Below are 18,394 nucleotides of genomic sequence, written 5' to 3' on the forward strand. Positions count from 1 at the left end.
ATGCTCTCTTTTGTGTGGAAGGCTTGTCTTCCCACAAGTACTGCAGGGGTGGGGTTGAGACAGGATTCTGAACTGGTTTGTCTTCAGATAAAGTTCAGATACTTTGTTCAAATCTTCCTGGTGCTTCACTGGTCCTAAAGCAAAAGCAGGTTCTCTTGTGTTTCCTGTCAAAATCAAGAGACAGAACTTTTGTTTTTCCAGACAGAAGCCTTGACCACCTGTGCAGTGTCAAACAGCTGTTGCACTACCAGAGGAACTTCCTCTCTCCTCAGGGGCCTACAGCTGCTGGGACAGCTGTGAACACTTGGGAGGGTGCTCGCTAACAAGGAGAGGACTACAAGCTGCTTAGGGTCTGCTCTTGGTTATCTCTGAAATATGGCCGGGGACATGTCCCTTGCAAGATCTAGTTCATGAAATAGCACACAGGGCCTACATGTGTGAACCTGAACAAGGGTGCCCAGCTGACTTGGTCTCAGCTGGCCATTACTGACCACTCTTTTTTCAAGGAAGTGGCACATGTCCTTGAAGATGAGCAGCACCTATTGGTTAGCAGCATCTAGATGTTCCCATCTGGCAAACAGATGAATCAGTGTCCACAGAGGAGACATTCAGAAATAGGTGTGTCTGTTCCTCCCAGCCAAGGCAGAGGCCAGGATACAGAAGGCCTAATCTGGGGCCCACAGCCACACCACATCCTGTGTCTCTCTAGCTACATGACATGGAACTGAGATGGCATTTCAGGATCTAGTCTTGTCTACCCAACAAGAATCACTTTGTTCTGTGCAGCCAGAGCTGGCCCTTTTGACACCTGGCTTCTGTTTCGGGTGAGGACTCCTCAGCTGACCTGAGGCCACTGCTCGTCTGCCTCTAGCAGCCTCCCCTTGAAATCTGATTTGCAGGCAGAACACTGGGATCCCCTTCCAATTCCAGGCTGATTACAAAACACCTCCCATTCTCACCCACAGGACTGAGTCAGCAGTCAGCTGGAAGGGTCATGAACACAGCAGTTAAGGCAGGGTTTGTATCTGGAATTACTACTAACTTAGTAATTTCCAGGCTGCCAAATCAACAGCAGTGACACCCTATACCATCCTTCCAACCAGCATTCCAATGAGCAAGTCTTCTCTATGGCCCTTGGAACTAAGTTACTTTCTCTTTGGGACCATAGTCTTTCTGGAAATCTTAATAGCTCTGGATCTCCCCTATAAGTGACTCAACCACCCTTGACATCTTCCCTTCCTGGTTGTATCTTAAGGTCTATCAGAAGGAAGTGTTGTGCAGCTCTTTGGGGGTTAGCTAAGCAGAAGCCAGGGGAGGCTGCCACTGAGGGCAGGTAATGACTGTCCACTTCTCCAGCGCTGTAGAGGAAAGAGGAGACTTGGCTCTTGATGTGTATGGAGGGTGGAAGAGACAACTGGAGATGTTGCAGAGGGTTGGTGGTCTCTTCCCTCAACCTAGTGCTTGGGGTGGAATAGCCTATATGGCTTCAGTGTTTTTTTAAACCAGGGCACTGCTCAACTCTGGTTTATGGTGGTGCGGGGAACTGAATATGAGACTGTAGCCTCGGGCATGAGATTCTTTTTTGCATAACCATTATGCTATCCCCACCTGCTTTGGTGCTTTATAAATCTTAGAGCTAGCGAAATAGCTTTGGATAATGAGCTGCTTTGCCATGTGCAGGACTCAAGATCAGGCAATGGAAGCTTTGGTGTTGTGACCTTTTTCACTCTGCCACTTTTTAATCTAAAAAAAAGAAAAAAAAACCTTATGGGTCAGTAAAAGAGCTCCTGTGGCTGGTGCACTGCTTCACCATGCACAAACCTAGTCTCCACTGTGTTAAAGGAAGATCCAATGCTGTGGTCTCTTCCTCTTTCACTGCCTATCTGGAAAAAAACAAAAACAGCCCAGAGCAGTGATGTTCCTCTTCCAGTCCCTCCCATCCCTTAAAAAAAAAAAAAAAAAAGTTGGTTCTAGCATCTGATTTACGTCCTAATCAGAATCTTAGATGATGCATGCATGGTTCCAGGTGTTCTATCTGTGGGCCTGCTTAGAAACTCAGTGGCCTGTAGTCTTATCGCCCTGTCTTTCCTTACTTAGGGGAGAAATAAACAGACTGGTGGGGAGAGGCCCACCAGGTCTCCCACCTCAACCAGAACCCTGCTGCTGCTGCTGCTGCTACAAATAGTGACATGTGGGTGCTGACCCCCGCCTCCACCTCCACACATACCGCCAGCTGGAGAACCAGCCAGAGAAGCCCACGGCAGCAGCTTTGGAATGGAACACGAGACACCTAGGGGTTGAAATACTCATATTTTTAATGGTCAATAGTTTCTGGTTGGCTCTGAATGGTACAGTTAAACAGTATATTTAAAGCCCCGCCCCCCAAGCGTGTCACGCCCCTCAGCGCTGCTTCCATCGAGGTTCTGCTGTCACTCAGACCTCCACAGCTTCAGGCCTGCATGGGTTCCAGAAACCCAGCTCTTAGTCTAATGAGTTGAAAAACCCCTTGGTACACTTGTGATCTGTGTTATTTTATTTATTTATTTTTAAAAATAACAGATATGAAACCAAACACCTTCCTGCTGGCTCACGGAGCAAACATGTTACTGTGGCCATCTGAATACTCTGTCTCTTGTTGGCTGGGTTGTTTGCATCTCCCATTCTACTGAAATCATACAGAGTAGAGTTCATAAATCTTCTTTACACAGTACACCAGGGCGGCCAGTGCTATCGTGTTGTGCAGTCTCTTTCTGTGCAAGTCGTCCTTCCGGACCAGCACCACGGGGGTGGACGAAGTGAGTGTGTGCAGGGGCAGGCGGGACAGTTTATAGGCGTCGTACTCCACCTGATACTTGCAGCAAGGGTCGAACTGCCAGGAGATGCCATAGAGGGTGCAGCAGGCCAGGCTCAGCACCCCAGCAGGCAAGGAGATGTAGTGTGAGTAATCCAAGGGCAGGGCCAACGGGGTGAAGAGGCAGGCCGTGCCTGCCAGCACGGTGGTCTTGTGCAGGCAGTTGCCCACCGTGATCCAGCGGGCCGTCTCGTCCCCGATGCGGGTGGGCTCGATAACAATGTATTTGTACTGGGCTTCCAGGGCCTGCTCCAGCTCATACTCAAACTGGTCCTGGGCATTCTCCCCATTGTAGATCTCATGTACAATGTAACAGTCTGTAACGGACAAGCTCACCCTGGTGACAGGTGGAAAGAAAGCAGACAGTTAGACCAAGGCATTCACTGTGTGCTGAGAAGCTCAGAGTAACCTCTCACTCTGGCCTTTATCTCCCTTGGGCTCTAACGCACAATCATCAGTGACAATATATGTTTGAGTCAAATACTGAAGCATAAACAGACACAGGGAATGTCTTAATCTCTAAGCTAACAACCTACAAAATGGTAGGGCTGAGTTGGGCAATAGGCACAGATAATATAGGGTACATGAGCACAAGAGTAACTTCAGCCCCAAGTCACACAAACACAGAGCAAAGCCCAAGGCCACCACTGTGAAATTAGCTCTTGGTTAAGTAAGCCAGGTGCAGGAGGAAAATTAACAGAAAACAACAGACCTCGAGACCAGTTAATGTCAAACACCCTGCCCTCCGTAAGGTCCTCCAAAAGGAGGCATCCTTGGCAGGAAGGAAAGATGAAAAGGGTAGAAACTCCTCTGGTGGGACCAGCCACATAAAGCCCCCAAGGTTTGACTGTCCAGGGCATCCTGTTCCCTCCACTGGCTGGAAAGAAGCAGTGGCGGATGAGGACCCCAGGCAAGCTGTTCATCAATACCTCTCCTGAGACTCTTCACAATAACTGGCCTGTGGTGGCAGAGCAGACCCAACTGCCAGTAAGCAGTGGCCATGCCCTCACCAGAAGCCCACAGCTCCAGGAAGGCTTCATGGTGGGGGCATTTCCAACAGTTGCAGAATTCTCAGTCTGAAGTCATTCCAAGCACATATTTTCCACCTAGGGCAACCACCCCAGGGTGCCCACACCCCCAGCTGCACAGTATCATTTCCATTTAGTTTGTTTCAGTGTGTACAGACAGCTCCTTCTGAATCTCCACAGCATCACCAGCACATACTGCTTATATTAGTTTTTATATTATCTGGGAGCAACACAGTGGATAAGGCATTGCACTCTCAAGCATGAGGTCCTGTGTTTGATCCCTGGTGTCACATGTGCCAGAGGTATGCAGGAGGTAAGCTCTGGTTCTCTCAAATACTTTTAAGAAAGAAAGAAAGCCTGATTCAGTCCACTTCTGAGATGGAAGCTTCAAGACAGCTCTTAAGATGGCATCGTGTCCTTGACCACAGTACTGCCTGGCTGTGAGAGCCATCACAGTCCTTTCTCTTCAGCAACTCCTCACCCCTGGCTATGCCCAGTTCCTGGTGATCTCCACTCCAAGTCCACACCCTCAGCCAGGACTCAGAAGCAGTCCCCAGCCACACGGTGAAGGCAGCCCTACCTCGGCAGCTTTGTATGTGGCCAGTAGCAAGCACAGCCCTAAGTATTCAGCACAAAGAGATGGCCTTGTGTGCCACGTCACACACCTCAGTGTCCAGATTCAAGCCATGGGGGAGCTGAGCTCACCCAGAGCCCCTACTGCAGCACTAGAGCCACCTCAGTCCTTCAGTATAAGCCATCACAACATGTTAATGGGGGTAGCTGCTGGGCTCTCAGTGGCAGACTTCAAGCCAAGAAGGGAGGTGGTGGGAGAAATGAACACATGCGCCCTACAGCTGGTGAGCCAGGAACTATCATGCTGCAAAGAGCCACTTCAGCAAGCTGGAATCTGACTCTGGGTGGATTCACTCGTCTGTAGTCACATTAGCAGTGAAGTCCCTGGGGATGGGGCCTCCCAGGTGGGAGCCAGCATAATGAGAGGCTGGGCTGGGACTCAGGCCTAAGTGTTCATCCTGAAAACATAACCAAACTTCATCTGGATTTAGGGCCCCCCCCCCAATTAAAAGGTGACGGGGGGGGGTTGGGAAGTAGTGCAGAGGGTTAAGCGCATGTGGCGTGAAGCGCACAGACTAGTGTAAGGAGCACTGGCTCCCCACCTGTAGGGGAGTCACTTCACAGGCAGTGAAGCAGGTCTGCAGGTGTCTTTCTTTTTCTTTTTCTTTTTTTTTACCAGAGCACTCTTCAGCTCTGGCTTATGGTGGTGCGGGGGGGACTGAACCTGGGACTTTGGAGCCTCAGGCATGAGAGTCTGTTTGCATAACCATTATCTATCTACCCTCCACCCAGGTGTCTATCTTTCTCTCCCCATCTTTCCCTCCTCTCTCCATTTCTCTCTGTCCTATCCAACAACGAACAACATCAACAGTAATAACCACAAGAAGGCTACAACAACAAGGGCAACACAAGGGGGGGGAAAATAAAAGACCTCCAGGAGCTGTGGATTCATGGTGTAGGCACCGAGCCCCAGCAATAATTCTGGAGGCAAAAAAGAAAAAAAAAAGGTGACGGGGAGAAACTGTCTGCTGAGGGTGGGAAAAGAGCCTCTAGTACACAGGACAGTGCCGCAGCAACAAGCTTCTGTGCAGGCAGGTCTGCTCCAGTGTAGGAAGCCACCAGGAGGATTCTCTAAGATAGGGAGAATCTCTTTCTCCATCTCTCTCCAGTTTGCTTCCCCTGCTCCCCCCTTTGGTCACCAAGGCTAGGGCTTGCTGCATAATTTTATCACTCCTGGTGTACTTAAAAAGGGAGAAAAAGAAAAGAGAGGAGACATCTCAGGATCATCTAGCTGCTCATGAAGAAATGTACACATGCTCCCATGTGGTATCCAGTGGCTCAAGCCAAGGTCCTTGCACATGATAAAGAGCGCAAAGACTGGAGACTGGAAAGAGCATCACAGTGATGCAGAAAGGTCTTCATGCCTGTGGCACTAAATCAATCCCCAGCACCACCAGAAGCCAGAATTTAGCAGTAGTCTGAAAAAACAACAGAACACTCTACCAAGTGAGTCATCTCCCAGTCCTTCCATTTGGTTTTCAGTCAGCGCTAGGTGAGAGGGTGATGGAGTTACTGTCCCCACAAAGCTTCAGCACTGGAGAAATCACCTTTAGCAAACATAGTCAACCCAAAGTGCTGTCCTGAGTGCTGTGCTCAAGAGAAATCAGTCTCTAATAAATGCTGGCTGGGCTGAGCGTGGGCAAGCAGAGGGGAAGCACCCCTGGCACAGAGGTGTCCTCTGTGTTCTGAAGCACAGTCAAGAGCATACAGGCCAAGGGAAGAGGCAGCCCAGTCCTGTGCCCATTGAGAACAGAAGTCACCCCATGTTAGGGTGTGTTCTGCTAGCTACCAATGCCAGACTAGAGGCAAGAATTTGGGCCACAAGGTGTTCAAGCAAACTGGGTATCAAGTCAGGATTACAAACTTCATGCCCAAGCCCAAGGCTGCCTGAGTCAGTACCTTCCTTTGCCCAGCAGACCCACAAAAGCCAAAGGGTAAGCAAGACAGGAAAATGCCAGCTAAACCCCAGCAACCCAGACTGTTGTCCTGGAAAGACATCAGTAGGCACAGCCCACCTTGCTCTATCCATATTGTCCTGCCCTGCAAGCCTGTGAAACCCAGGCAGCTCCCCTGCCATTTGTTAGCAGAGGTGAGTGGCTGTGTCCAGGGGGCTACCAGGTTTGGAAGGAGAGGCTAACCCCTTCCAGTGTCCTAGCTCAGTCTCCCTCTCTATATTCCCCTCTCTATTTCTCTCTCTATCCAATAATAAATACAATTAAAAAGTTTAAAAGTAGTGATAATGATGAAATATATAAGAAACAAAGTTCAGAATAGTATTCATAGTGCTATCTTTAGTGCATTTTTTAAAATGAAAAATCCCTCCCCACGGTCTGGGAAATGGCACATTGGACTCTCAAGCAGAAAGGTCTGGAGTTCAATGCCCGGCAGCACATGTACCAGAGTGATGCTTGGTTCTTTCTCTCTCCTATGTTTCATATAATCTTTAAAAAAAAAGGGGGGGGGGAGTCAGGCAATAGCACAGGGGTTAAGTGCAGATGGTGCAAAGCGCAAGGACCAGCTTAAGGATCCCGGTTCGAATCCCCGGCTCCCCACCTGCAGGGAAGTTGCTTCACAGGCAGTGAAGCAGGTCTGCAGGTATCTATCTTTCTCTCCCCCTCTCTGTCTTCCCCTCCTCTCTCCATTTCTCTCTGTCCTATCTAACAAAGATGACATTAATCACAACAACAATAATAACTAAAACAATAAAACAAGGGCAACAAAAGGGAATAAATAAAATAAATATTAAAAAAAAAAATCCCTCCTCTCGTGGCCTGGTAGGTGGTGCAGTGGATAAAGCATTGAACTCTCAAGAATGCAGTCCTCAGTTCAATCCCTGGCAGCAGATGTACCAGAATGATGTCTGGTTCTCTCTCTCTCTCTTTCTCTCCCCCTACCTTCTTCACGAATAAATAAAATCTTGGGCAGGGGTAGATAGCATACTGGTTATGCAAAGAGACTCCTCATGCCCGAGGCTCCAAAGCCCCAGGTTCAATCCCCTGCACCACAAGCCAGAGCTGAGTAGTGCTCTGGTTTAAAATAAATAAATAAAATCTTAAAAAAAGAAATCCCCTCTCCCTCCTTCCTGACTTATTATGAAACAAGCAAAGCATCATTCTGATATATATAGTGCTGAAGATTGAACTCATGGATCTCACACTTGAGAGTCCAATGCTTTATCCACTTCCCAGGCTGCAATACTTGCTTTACTTGCGTAGAATTTTTTTTTTTTTTTTTTTTTGGGAGAGAGGAGTAGAATGGCTCCGGAAAGATAAAACTGACTTTTACAGATACAGAGATGCCACAGTACCCAAGCTTCCTCTAGTGTGGTGGGCACCCACACAGACTGCAAGGCAAAACAGATGTCCTCCCAAATAAGCTGTATTGCCAACCTGAAAAATCCCTCTTTACCTAATGATTTTTCAACTTTCTATATGTGGCATGCTTTGGAGGATTTGTGGATCTCTTCTAAATGCCTCCCACCATTGCTCTGGATGCATGTAACTAGTCTGGAGCAATCTGACCACTTGAGTGGCAGCTGCAGACCCCAGGGTCACAAGTACTTGAAACTGTGCAAACTTCACTCGCCCAAAGTCACCCAAGGTCCTCAGTTCTTCAGGTATGGATTCAACTGTACAGGTTCTGGTGCATCACCAGAGGAACTGCTTAGGAGCCCACGTTCTGGTCAAAAGATGAAAATGAAGAACACATGGAACCAAGGCTACTTTCCCAGATCTGGGTGCTCATCAAGTCTTCCCTGAGTCTGACCCAATGGCCTCTCCTATCATCTGGAGTCACAGCAACAGTCTCAAATGTGAAGGTCCTGAAAGGTGGGAAAGCCTTCCCCAAAGCTGGAGCTGCATAAAGAGGTACACAACACTCCTGTCAAATAGCTCACTTGGTTTACATAGTGCACCTGCTTTGCCATGCATATGACCCAAGCTGGTGCCCAGCCCCACAGCACTGGAAGAAGCTTCTGTGCTGTACTGTCTTTCCCTCTCTGAAAAAAGTCCCAACACTGAGGAGTCGGGTGGTAGCGCAGTGGACTAAGCACATGTGGCGCAGAGCGCAAGGACCAGGGTAAGGATCTCGGTTTGAGCCCTGGCTCCCCACATACAGGGGAGTCACTTCACAAGTGGTGAAGCAAGTCTGCAGGTGTCTTTCTCTCCCGCTCTGTCTTCCCTTCCTCTCTCCATTTCTCTCTGTCCTATCTAACAACATCAACAACAATAATAACTACAATAAAACAACAAGGGCAACAAAAGGGAATAAACAAATAAATATTAAAAAGATATTTAAAAAAAAGTCCAACAGTGAAGCTCCAGAAATGAAATAAATAAATAAATAGCAGCTGAAAGTAAAGAGATCATTGATGAGAAGAGCTGAATAAGTTTGGCACTCCCACAGGAGTGTTAAGTGCAGTGATAGCTGCCCACTGCACAGCTGACGCCCTCCAGTGGGGCAGTGGGGAGGGAGAGCAAGTCCACTCACAGACCACACCTCAGACATATAGTCAAGAGCATGCAGTCAGAAGCATGCTGGTTGCTTTCCTGTGTGGGGAACAGTGAAGATAAGAAGGAAATGGCAGGCTACTCAGAGGTGGCCTCTGCCTGAGGGAGGACTGTGTGGGCTGGGACAATGTTAGTCTCCCTCCTCGCGGGAGTGGTGAGCACCTGAGGTTCATTAATTTTTTTAGATCATGATAAAATACACATAAAGTTTACTATTTTAACCATCCTTAAGTTCAGTGTCATTAAATAATCACAGTGTGAAACCCAGCTCCAGAAGTTGTGCATCACGCAAAGCTAAAACTGTGCCCACAAAACAAACAACAACAACAAAAAAACTCCCACCATCCTTCACCACTCTGTTTTCTCTATGAATCTGATGACTGTGGGTACCTAGGTAGAATCAAGCAGTATCTTATCTATTGTCTAACTTATCTCTTGACCCTTAAGGATGATTATCCATGGATATACCACACTGTCTATACATTCAACCTCAGGCACTTAGATTAGTAAAGCCTTTGATGTTGCTATGAACATGGGTGTGGAAATCTTTCTCCCAACTTTTGGAGATATATACCTAGAGTAGGACTATTCACATAGTCTTTCTTTCCTTCTTTCTGCCTTCAGGGTTACTGCTAGAACCACAAGCCCATATAATTCTTCTACTCCCAGTGGAGTTTTTTAAAATAGTGAGACAGAAAGGAAGAGACAAGAGAGCTGAGACAACACAGTGCTTCTCCACTACTCATGAAGCTTCCCCCATGCAGGTGTTTCTATGTGGTGGCTGGGGGCTCCAACGTTAAGTTCTCACAGTGATAAAGTATGGGTTATATCTAGTGAGTCATCTCCTAGGCCCTGCCCCCCATTTCTGAGGAACCTCCATACTGTTTTTTATAGTGATCGCACCATTCTCATCCGAGAGCACAATGGTTCTAATTTCTCCACATCCCTGTCAATACTTGTTATTTTTCTACCTTTTATTTTTTCTTTTATTTGGTTGGACAGAGAGAAATTGAGAGGAGGGGAAAAAAGGGGGAACAGAGAGAAACCTATAGTACTGTTCCACTTTTCATGAGCTTCTCCCCTGCAGATGGAGAGTGAGGGCAGGAACCCAGATCCTTGAACATAGTAAAGTTTTCATTCAATTGAGTCCTCTTTGTTCTGTTTTTTTTTTCTTTCTGTGAACAAAGGATGTTCTTTTTTTATTGGGGGTACTAATGGTTTACAGTAAACAGTAAGTGCATATGTAAAACTGTTCTGTTTTTAACAGTAGCCAACATAATAGGTATGCAGTGGTGATATCTCATTGTAGTTTTTTTTCATTTAATTTCCCTTTTTTCATTTAATTTCCCTTTTGTTACCCTTGTTGCTCACTGTAGTTTTGATTTGTACTTTTTTTTTTTAAAAAAAAGCTTTGTTGAGACAGAGTTCACATTTCATAATTTGCCCACCTAAAATGTACAGTTTAATCCCCTGCACCATCATAAACCAGAGATGAGCAGTGCTCTGGTAAAAAAATAGAAGTGATTTGGAATTGTCTTATAAACTTGCAAATCACTGTTAAACATTATATATATATTTTTATATATTCATATAAAATACCTGCTAAAATGTATAGTTTAATGGCTCAGCACTTTCAGTTTTGCAACCAATAACAAACTCTTACTCTAGAAAATGTTCATCACCTCACATCCAAGGAAACCCCATCACTCCCATTTCCCCCAGGCCTCCCTAGTCCCAACCAAGTGTCACTCACTAATCTACTTCCTTGCTTTGGATCTGCCTATTCTAGACATTTTAATGCAAGCATAAAATATACAACCTTGGGGGCTGGGCGGTAGTGCAGCGGGTTAAGTGCATATGGCGTGAAGTGCAAGGACTGGCATATGGGTCCCAGTTCGAGGCCCCCGGCTCCCCACCTGCAGGAGGGTCGCTTCACAGGTGGTGAAGCAAGTCTGCAGGTGTCTGTCTTTCTCTCCCCCACTCTGTCTCCCCTCCTAGCTCGATTTCTCTGTTCTATCCAACAACAACAGTAATGACAACAACAACAAGCAACAAAATGGAAAAAATGGCCTTCAGGAGCAGTGGATTCATAGTACAGGCACCAAGCCCCAGAAATAACCAGGGCAGCAAAAAAAAAAAAAAAATATATATATATATATATATATATATATATATGACCTATGACTGAATTTTTTCATTCAGGAGTTTTATGTTAGAAACATATTCTTAAATTTTATTTTAACAGTAGTTTACAAGATTACAAAGTGTAGTTCCACACTGCATCCAAACACCAAAGTTCTGTGCCCCCACCCTCATATTAATAACTGCCATAGTTTTCATAAACTCTTAGAGATAGTTTGAGAGCACTGATTTAAATGTACCTTTCATACCCCCAGCTACGCTGTCACAGGACCCAGCTGTACTGTCAGCATGCACATTTCTGATGTGCTTAAATACGTAGTTTTAAAAAAATTAGTGGGGAATCGGGCGGTAGCGCAACAGGTTAAGCGCACGTGGCGCAAAGTGCAAGGACCAGCCTAAGGATCCCAGTTCGAGCCCCCAGATCCCCACTTGCAGAGGAGTCGCTTCACAGGCGGTGAAGCAGGTCTGCAGGTGTCTTTCTCTCCCCCTCTCTGTCTTCCCCTCCTCTCTCCATTTCTCTCTGTCCTATCCAACAATGACGACATCAATAACAACAACAATAATAACTACAACAATGCAAAACAAGGGCAACAAAAGGGAAAATAAATATTTTTTAAAAATAGTATTTATTTTTGGAGACAGAAATAGAGGTAAAGAAGAGATAGAGAAAGAGAGAGAGAGAGATCTGTAATATTGATCCACAAGCAGCGAGGCTTTCCCCCTGCAGGTAGGGACCTGAGGCTTGAACACAAGTCCTTGTGCAGTATAATATGTGTGTGCTACTGGATGCCCACCCCAATACAAAGAGTTTAAAAAACCCAAGACAAAATAATCCGGGAAAAAGTTTCAAAGATGTTATACAAAAGATTAACAGGTGTTTTCTTTTTTAAAGAGACTTAAAAAATGTTTTATTATTTGATAGGACAGAGAAATTGAGAGGAAAGGAGGACAGAGAGGGAAAGGCAGTGAGACACCTGCAGTACTGCTTTGTGAAGCTTCCGCACTGCATGTGAAGACTGGGGACTTGAATCTGGGTCCATGGGCATGGCAGAAAACACTTAACCAGGTATGCCACTGCCTATCCCCCTACTAGGGGTTTTCTTTAGATGGTAGCCTCTGTACCTTTAAATTTAATTTTTCTTAATACTTTTCTGTGCTTTCCCAAAACAAATATTTTTATTTTCCAACAGAAAAATTAATTACAATTTTTACCCCAAAAGAAGCATCTTGGAGCTGTAGGAACAACAAAAAGATTATGCAGAAAGACTTTAATGTCTGAGGCATCAAAGCCCCCAAATTCAATCCCTAGCACCATAAGCCAAAGCTGAGCAATGCAAAGGTCAAAACAAACAAACAAACAAAACACCTTATTCAACAGCCATGCCCACAGTCAGAACAAAAGCAACACAGCCAACTCTGGCAGCTTCTTTGGACATGTAGAGAAGCCAGTGCTGAAGGGCACCAAACTGCCCACCAGGCTGAGGGACCATCCTGCAGTGAGGAAGGAAGGGGAAGGGGGGGTGAGAAGACTCCTAACTCTGAAGTACTCACTGGTCAAGCTGCTTGCAAGTTACTAACATTTTCTCATCAAACTAGAGACAAAAGAAGTGAATCTAAGTGTAGGGACAGCATTTGCTTTAGGCCTACCTTCTATTTATTCATTTATTTACTGGATAGAGCTAGATAGAGCTATCACTTGTGAAGCTTTTCCCCTGCAAGAAACTCCCAGTAGGCGGTGTAAACAGGGCAGGTTCACAACAGATAAGTGGAAACGCTAGGAAGAGAAAAGCGGTTAGTTACTAATTAAGGAGAACTGGTGGCTGGAAAATAAACTGACCCACATGTTGGGTTGCTTTCATGTAAGCATGTGGTCACTTGCCTCCCTGTGCTCTGTAAGGGGGACACACTAGCTCTGCTCCACCCCAGGTGAGAAAACCCCACATCTGGCTCACCAAAAATGGCTTCCTCAGAATCAAAGAAAATGGGAAGAATTCTACACCACTGATTAAAAGTCACTGAGGACAGAAAGGCAGGGACATGTGGTCCCAAATACGGAGGCCAGTTAAGGTGAAGTGAACTAAGGCACTTCTCCCTGGCACCTGGCACCCCACTGTAGTCAGGATGAGACACTCTCCACCTCTGTGCTCAGACAAAGGAGGAATAAGAACAGTCACCAAGTTTGGGAATCGAGCAGCTTGGATTCAAATTCTCTCTGGGTTACTCCTGGGTTTTGTGTCCTGAGGCTCAGTTCCTTGATACCTGAGCCAGTGTCCCTTCTGTCCACCGAGATGCAGGTCTGGCTCTCCTGGCACCACAGTGAAAACAGGATGGGACCAGTGTGCAAACCAGAGGGGCAGCTATCTCACTCCTCAGCCACTGCTCACAGGAACATGTGCACAGTCACAGGCATGACCTCAGCTAACTCCCCCTAGAAAAGTTGGGAGTGCGGCCTGCAGGAGAGAACTGGGAATGGATATGCATCCTGAAATTTCAGGCAACCTCAGAAGAACCTATCCTACAGTATGGACTTTCAGGAATAGAACTTCGTCCAACCACATGACTCCATCCTCTGGGAATCAGCTGAATGGCTATCAGGGATGCTCACCCACAGCCTAGGGGATGAATGTTATACCAATGTGGCCCCAAAAAAAAGAAAAATCTTTTTTTTCCTTTCCTTTCTTTCTTTCTTTTTTTTTTTTTGCATACAGAGAAACTGATAATGGAGGGAGATAAAGAGACACCTGCACACTGTTTCATCACTCATGAAGCTTCTCCCCTGAAAAGGTGGGGAATGATGATTTGAACCAGTATTCTTATCCACTGTAATAATCTAATAATAATAATAATTTAATCTATCTAATCTAATCCACTCTACTAGGTGACCCACCACCTGGCCCCATCAAGGGGAGCTTTTCAAAAGAAAGAATACCCTAAACCCAAAGGGTTCTTAGCAAAATGAGACGCCCACCCCATCCCTACCCCTGCATATGTGTTCCCGCTTCCATGGCTTGTGGGTCATGGACTGCACTCTCCACCGGCACCAAGGATCCTGGCTATCTAATTCTCAGATTAAAGCACAGCTGTCTGAGCGGAGTCCTGAGGAACAAAGTATGACACAGAATGATGTGGAGAAGAACCACATGTGATGGGCAGACCAAAGGTAGTGGAGCAGAAAAGGCAGGACAAGCCAGGGGTAGGGAAGCTACTGGGAGTCTATTGTCTGACCATTAATCCAGTGTGCCAGCACTCTGAGCAACCCATGCAAAGCTTTAGACAGTGTCACTGTCTGCCACCAGTATTGGAGTCAGATCAAGCACATCTTCATATAAGGACAGAAACAGGAGCTGAGCGCACACTATACTCACATTCCAACAATCACGGAGGCTCACAGGCGCTCAGGGGCCCCGAGAGTGAAGACAGCAGCCCAAGTACGACAGGAGGGACTGCCTGTGAGCTGGTCCAGGCTGGCACCCAAGTGGCAGAACACACAGATACCTCCTGCACTGTGCCTTCCTAGATGGGCAAGTGGGTCTCAAAGACGCTGACAGGACAAGTGGCAGTCTGTTTCGTGTGCTTGCTGCCAGTATGCTGACTTTTGGACAAGAATTCAGGTTACAGCTCAGAGTCTGATGTTCTTCATTACAAACACTGCTGGTTCCCTAGATTTAATGGAGTGGAGAGAAAAATCAACATGAAAGCAGCTATCGTTTTTGCTTTGCCACCCTTCTATTTTAGTTTAGACCAGCACTGTCCTGGTGACAGAACTTTCTGTGCTAAAGGAAAACGTTCTAGATCTATGCTGTCCAGTATGATAGTAAGAAGCCAGGGAGGCTACTGAGGACTTGAAATGTGGCTGGTAGGACTAGAGAGTTAGTTACCTGTTTAAGTTGAAGGGCCACATATGGCTAGAAATTATTGAATCAATGTAGATCTAGTCTCAAGAACAAAGTAAAGCAAGAAGACACTAAACTGAACCATCATTAACACACAGGTGACACCACTAATTCTTGTGGACAATCTGGCACCAAGCAGGACCTTGAAATAAGAGGCATGCTTCAGGAGTTTATAGTTGTTGGCAAATCAGTAAAGTTTGCCTAAAACACTGCTTTATGCCAGCAGCATAAAGAAGATTCCAACCACTTCATAGAGCAACTAGGAAGAAATGTCCTTCCTTCCTTTTTCTTTATAGAGCCAGAGAGGGAGGAAGAGAGGGAGGGAAGGAGGGAGGGAGGGTGTGTGTGTGTGTGTGTGTGTGTGTGTGTGTGTGTGTGTCTCCAGCACCAAAGCTTTCTTCAGTGCAATAGGGGCTGGAAGCAAACCTGGGTCAGGTACATGGCAAAGCAGCGCACTATCCATGAGAGCTAATTTCACTAGCCTAGGGAAAGCACTCCTAACATAGAGCTGAGATTGGAGTCAGCACAAGGGTGACATGGAACAAAGTTATTTAAGAGAGCTATAAACAGCCTACTTTGGTCACCAGAGCCAACAAACTCGGGCCTCACAATCCACTGTGCCCAGCAATCAATTAATCCAGGCTGCCTTACCCCAAAAATCTTCCCACCAACAGGAATGGAAGTATGCCCAGAAGCAGCTGGCTGGCCTTGGTTATGTTGTTTCCATTCCCTTCCTGCCCAGCAGGAGAGATCTTAGGGAAACTAAATTCAGGTAAATGACTCCCCACAACAAAACTAAGACTTCACAGCAAAGGCGAGAAGGGGGGATACCCCCCCACACAATATGCTATATGAAAGGACAGATGGTGCTACCTACACCTCAAAACCAGATGTCCTGGTCCCAGATGACACACAACATTTGCCTGTGTGAACCGAGTCCAGGCCAAAGGTTGCAATCTCAACACCTAAGACCAGGCAGGTTAACTACCATGAGCTAAGCTGTCAGGTAAAGAAGGCTGAACGAGAGAGCACTTGTTCTGATGGAAACAAGCTGGCTGCCATTCAGGTGTTCAAGTAGAGATGTGTGAGAGACCTTTCCATGAATCATGCTGGCAACTAAGTGAAATTCTCTTAAAAGTTAAGTACTGAACTCTGCCTATGAGCTACTGGCTTGCAAACTTAGTTTCAAATGAACACTTGACTCAAAGCAAGGAGAAAAAAAAAAATCCCACATATCTAATTTCTTAGATCAGTAAAAACTTTGCTGGCAGAGCTCCCATATGATGTCGACAGCATCCCCATTTGGCCTTTTCAGTTGTTTTACTCAGAATTAAAGATGCCTTTTTGAGTTTTCTAGACAGGTCATTTCCCATTACTAAAAGATCTTGAAAACATGTGATTTTAAAGCCACCCAAAAATCATCGAGGTCACTTCTTTCTAATGTCTAATCTGTCTGAGAAATACCAGGTGGGAGCTGGGAAAACAGTATCTGCTTGCCACTTTACAGATGAAGAGGAAATACAGAACAGGCAATACTAGATAACTCTAGGCTGAAAATAAAATGCAAGCCGAAGGGCCTACTACATACAGCTGCCAAACTAGGATGGAAAAAGTTGCAGTCAGCGGCCAAGGAATAAACACGATGGTGTCAGTTAAGTAAAAGGAATAATGCAAAGTAGTTGCGAGAGATAGAAAGAATTTTGTTCCTTTTTTAAAACAATCCTCACCCCAAAAAGCCCCCAAAAGCGAAGACAAAACTTCCTTTCTTGCTGACCTCTGCTATGCCTATCACGTTTTAACAGAATGGACAGAACAGTTTAATCCGGGTGATTGCAGCAGTGCACATCCTGTTCTAAATTTCTCGTGGCTTAAGAGCTTCTACTAGACTAGCTCAATCTGCTTTCTAGAAGCAAAAGCTGTATTACACATGTAAATTATCCCCGTTCATCCTCCAGCAACCGGAGGATTTGGATTCTCCAAATCCAGCTCCCCCCTGGAAGAAGTAAGTTCCTAGCTCCTTACTCACAACATTCGTGAGGAAAAGGTCACTAAAGGACTTCAATGGCAGGGGCACTGGCAGAAAAACCTGGAAAAGTCGCAAGAACCGCGCCTCGAGGAGGCGATCGACTCTCGGTCTGGAAGACGCAAAGACCCCGGGGAGGGCTGAGGCTCCCCGGAGAGCGAGCAGACCATCCGCCCTCGACGGGGCCGGCGCGGAGGTCCCCTCCCTCCTGGGCCACGTCAGGGGCCGCACCGCGAAGGCCACGCGCGACCGAGGGGGTGGGGGCCTTGAGAGGACAGACAGATCCCTCGGGCCTACGGGGCCGAGCCTAGCCCGACCTAATCCTCGGCCCCGACCCTGCACGGCCGCGGCCCGCTTTGCCGGCCTGCCCAGCACCCGCCGCTCCAAGCCCTGGGCATGGGTAGCGCGGACGCCAGCTCCCGCCCGGGGCCCGTCTGTGCCCGGACTGGAACCCCGCGCGCCCGGCGGGGGACGGGGCGGCGAGCGGAGCCCGCGCTAAGGCGGGGAGGGCTCTGAAGCCTCGCGAGGGCTCACGGGCACCCCGGCTCCCGAGACACCCGCTGTGGAGAGCAGCGAGCTGCCAGATCTCACCTCTCTCGGGCGCTGCCGCCACTGCTGCCCGGGCCAAGACGCCTCCTTCCCCAAGCGGCCATCTTGGAGACACTCTGCTCGCAAATGTCTCGCGCCAAGGCGGCCTCGGGACTGAGGGGGGGGCGGAAGGGAAATGTAGTCTAGCCTGCTTCTCGAGACAGCCGGGAGGCGGGAGCTGCGCCCCCACCGGACTACAAGGCCTGAGATGCACCGCGCGCCGGAAGCCCCGCCTCCTTGCCCTCGCTTGGGATATGTAGTCCTCAGCTGGGGCAGAGGGCAGTAGGGCGCCCCGGGAAAAGTCCTTCTAGGGACACCTTACTAGAAGTGAGAGCCCCCGAACTTCACAGCCTAAACTGGAGTCGTGACAGCTTGGGCGTTTCAGGAGGCCGCCCTTTTGTACGACCTTGTGCTCGAGAGCAAGACACTGAAGGAGTCTGGAGAGAAAAGTGCCTACAACTCCCGGAGAGCCGCGCGGCAGGCGTGCTGACGTAGCGCGCAGCGACGTCGGGAGTCGGGGATGACTGCCGCTGCCCGCCTGCAGCCGACCGGGAGACGCGCCGCGCCCCCCATCCGGGTGGTCCGCCTGCTGGCGCTCTGGAGTGGTGCCTGATGTTGCGCATACCGGGGATTCTGGGGCTGCCTGGGAGACAAGACATCCGCACGGATATGGTTGCCCGTAGAGAAAACTTTTTAGAACTCGGAGCTTCGGGCTTTTTCAGTCTCGG

The 18,394-nt window shown here is 47.5% G+C and overlaps 1 protein-coding gene across 2 annotated transcripts; it reads right to left on the reverse strand.

The window, feature by feature from the left end:
* Positions 1-2,291: 2,291 nt before the first annotated feature.
* On the reverse strand, positions 2,292-17,861 carry TMEM11 (transmembrane protein 11). 2 transcript variants are annotated; one of them, XM_007529670.3, is made up of 3 exons: positions 17,670-17,807; positions 14,528-14,821; positions 2,292-3,188 (listed from the first exon to the last, which is right to left on the reverse strand). In XM_007529670.3, coding segments are annotated over exons 2-3 (519 nt in total). In that variant the 5' UTR covers positions 14,530-14,821; positions 17,670-17,807; the 3' UTR covers positions 2,292-2,671. The 2 variants fall into 2 exon arrangements, with proteins under 2 accessions (XP_007529732.1, XP_007529731.1); XM_007529669.3 differs by lacking the exon at positions 14,528-14,821 and having other exon boundaries at positions 17,670-17,861.
* Positions 17,862-18,394: the final 533 nt, after the last annotated feature.

The sequence above is a fragment of the Erinaceus europaeus genome, chromosome 12 (genome assembly GCF_950295315.1).
Source record: "Erinaceus europaeus chromosome 12, mEriEur2.1, whole genome shotgun sequence".
In the NCBI taxonomy this organism is placed as follows: Eukaryota; Metazoa; Chordata; class Mammalia; order Eulipotyphla; family Erinaceidae; genus Erinaceus; species Erinaceus europaeus.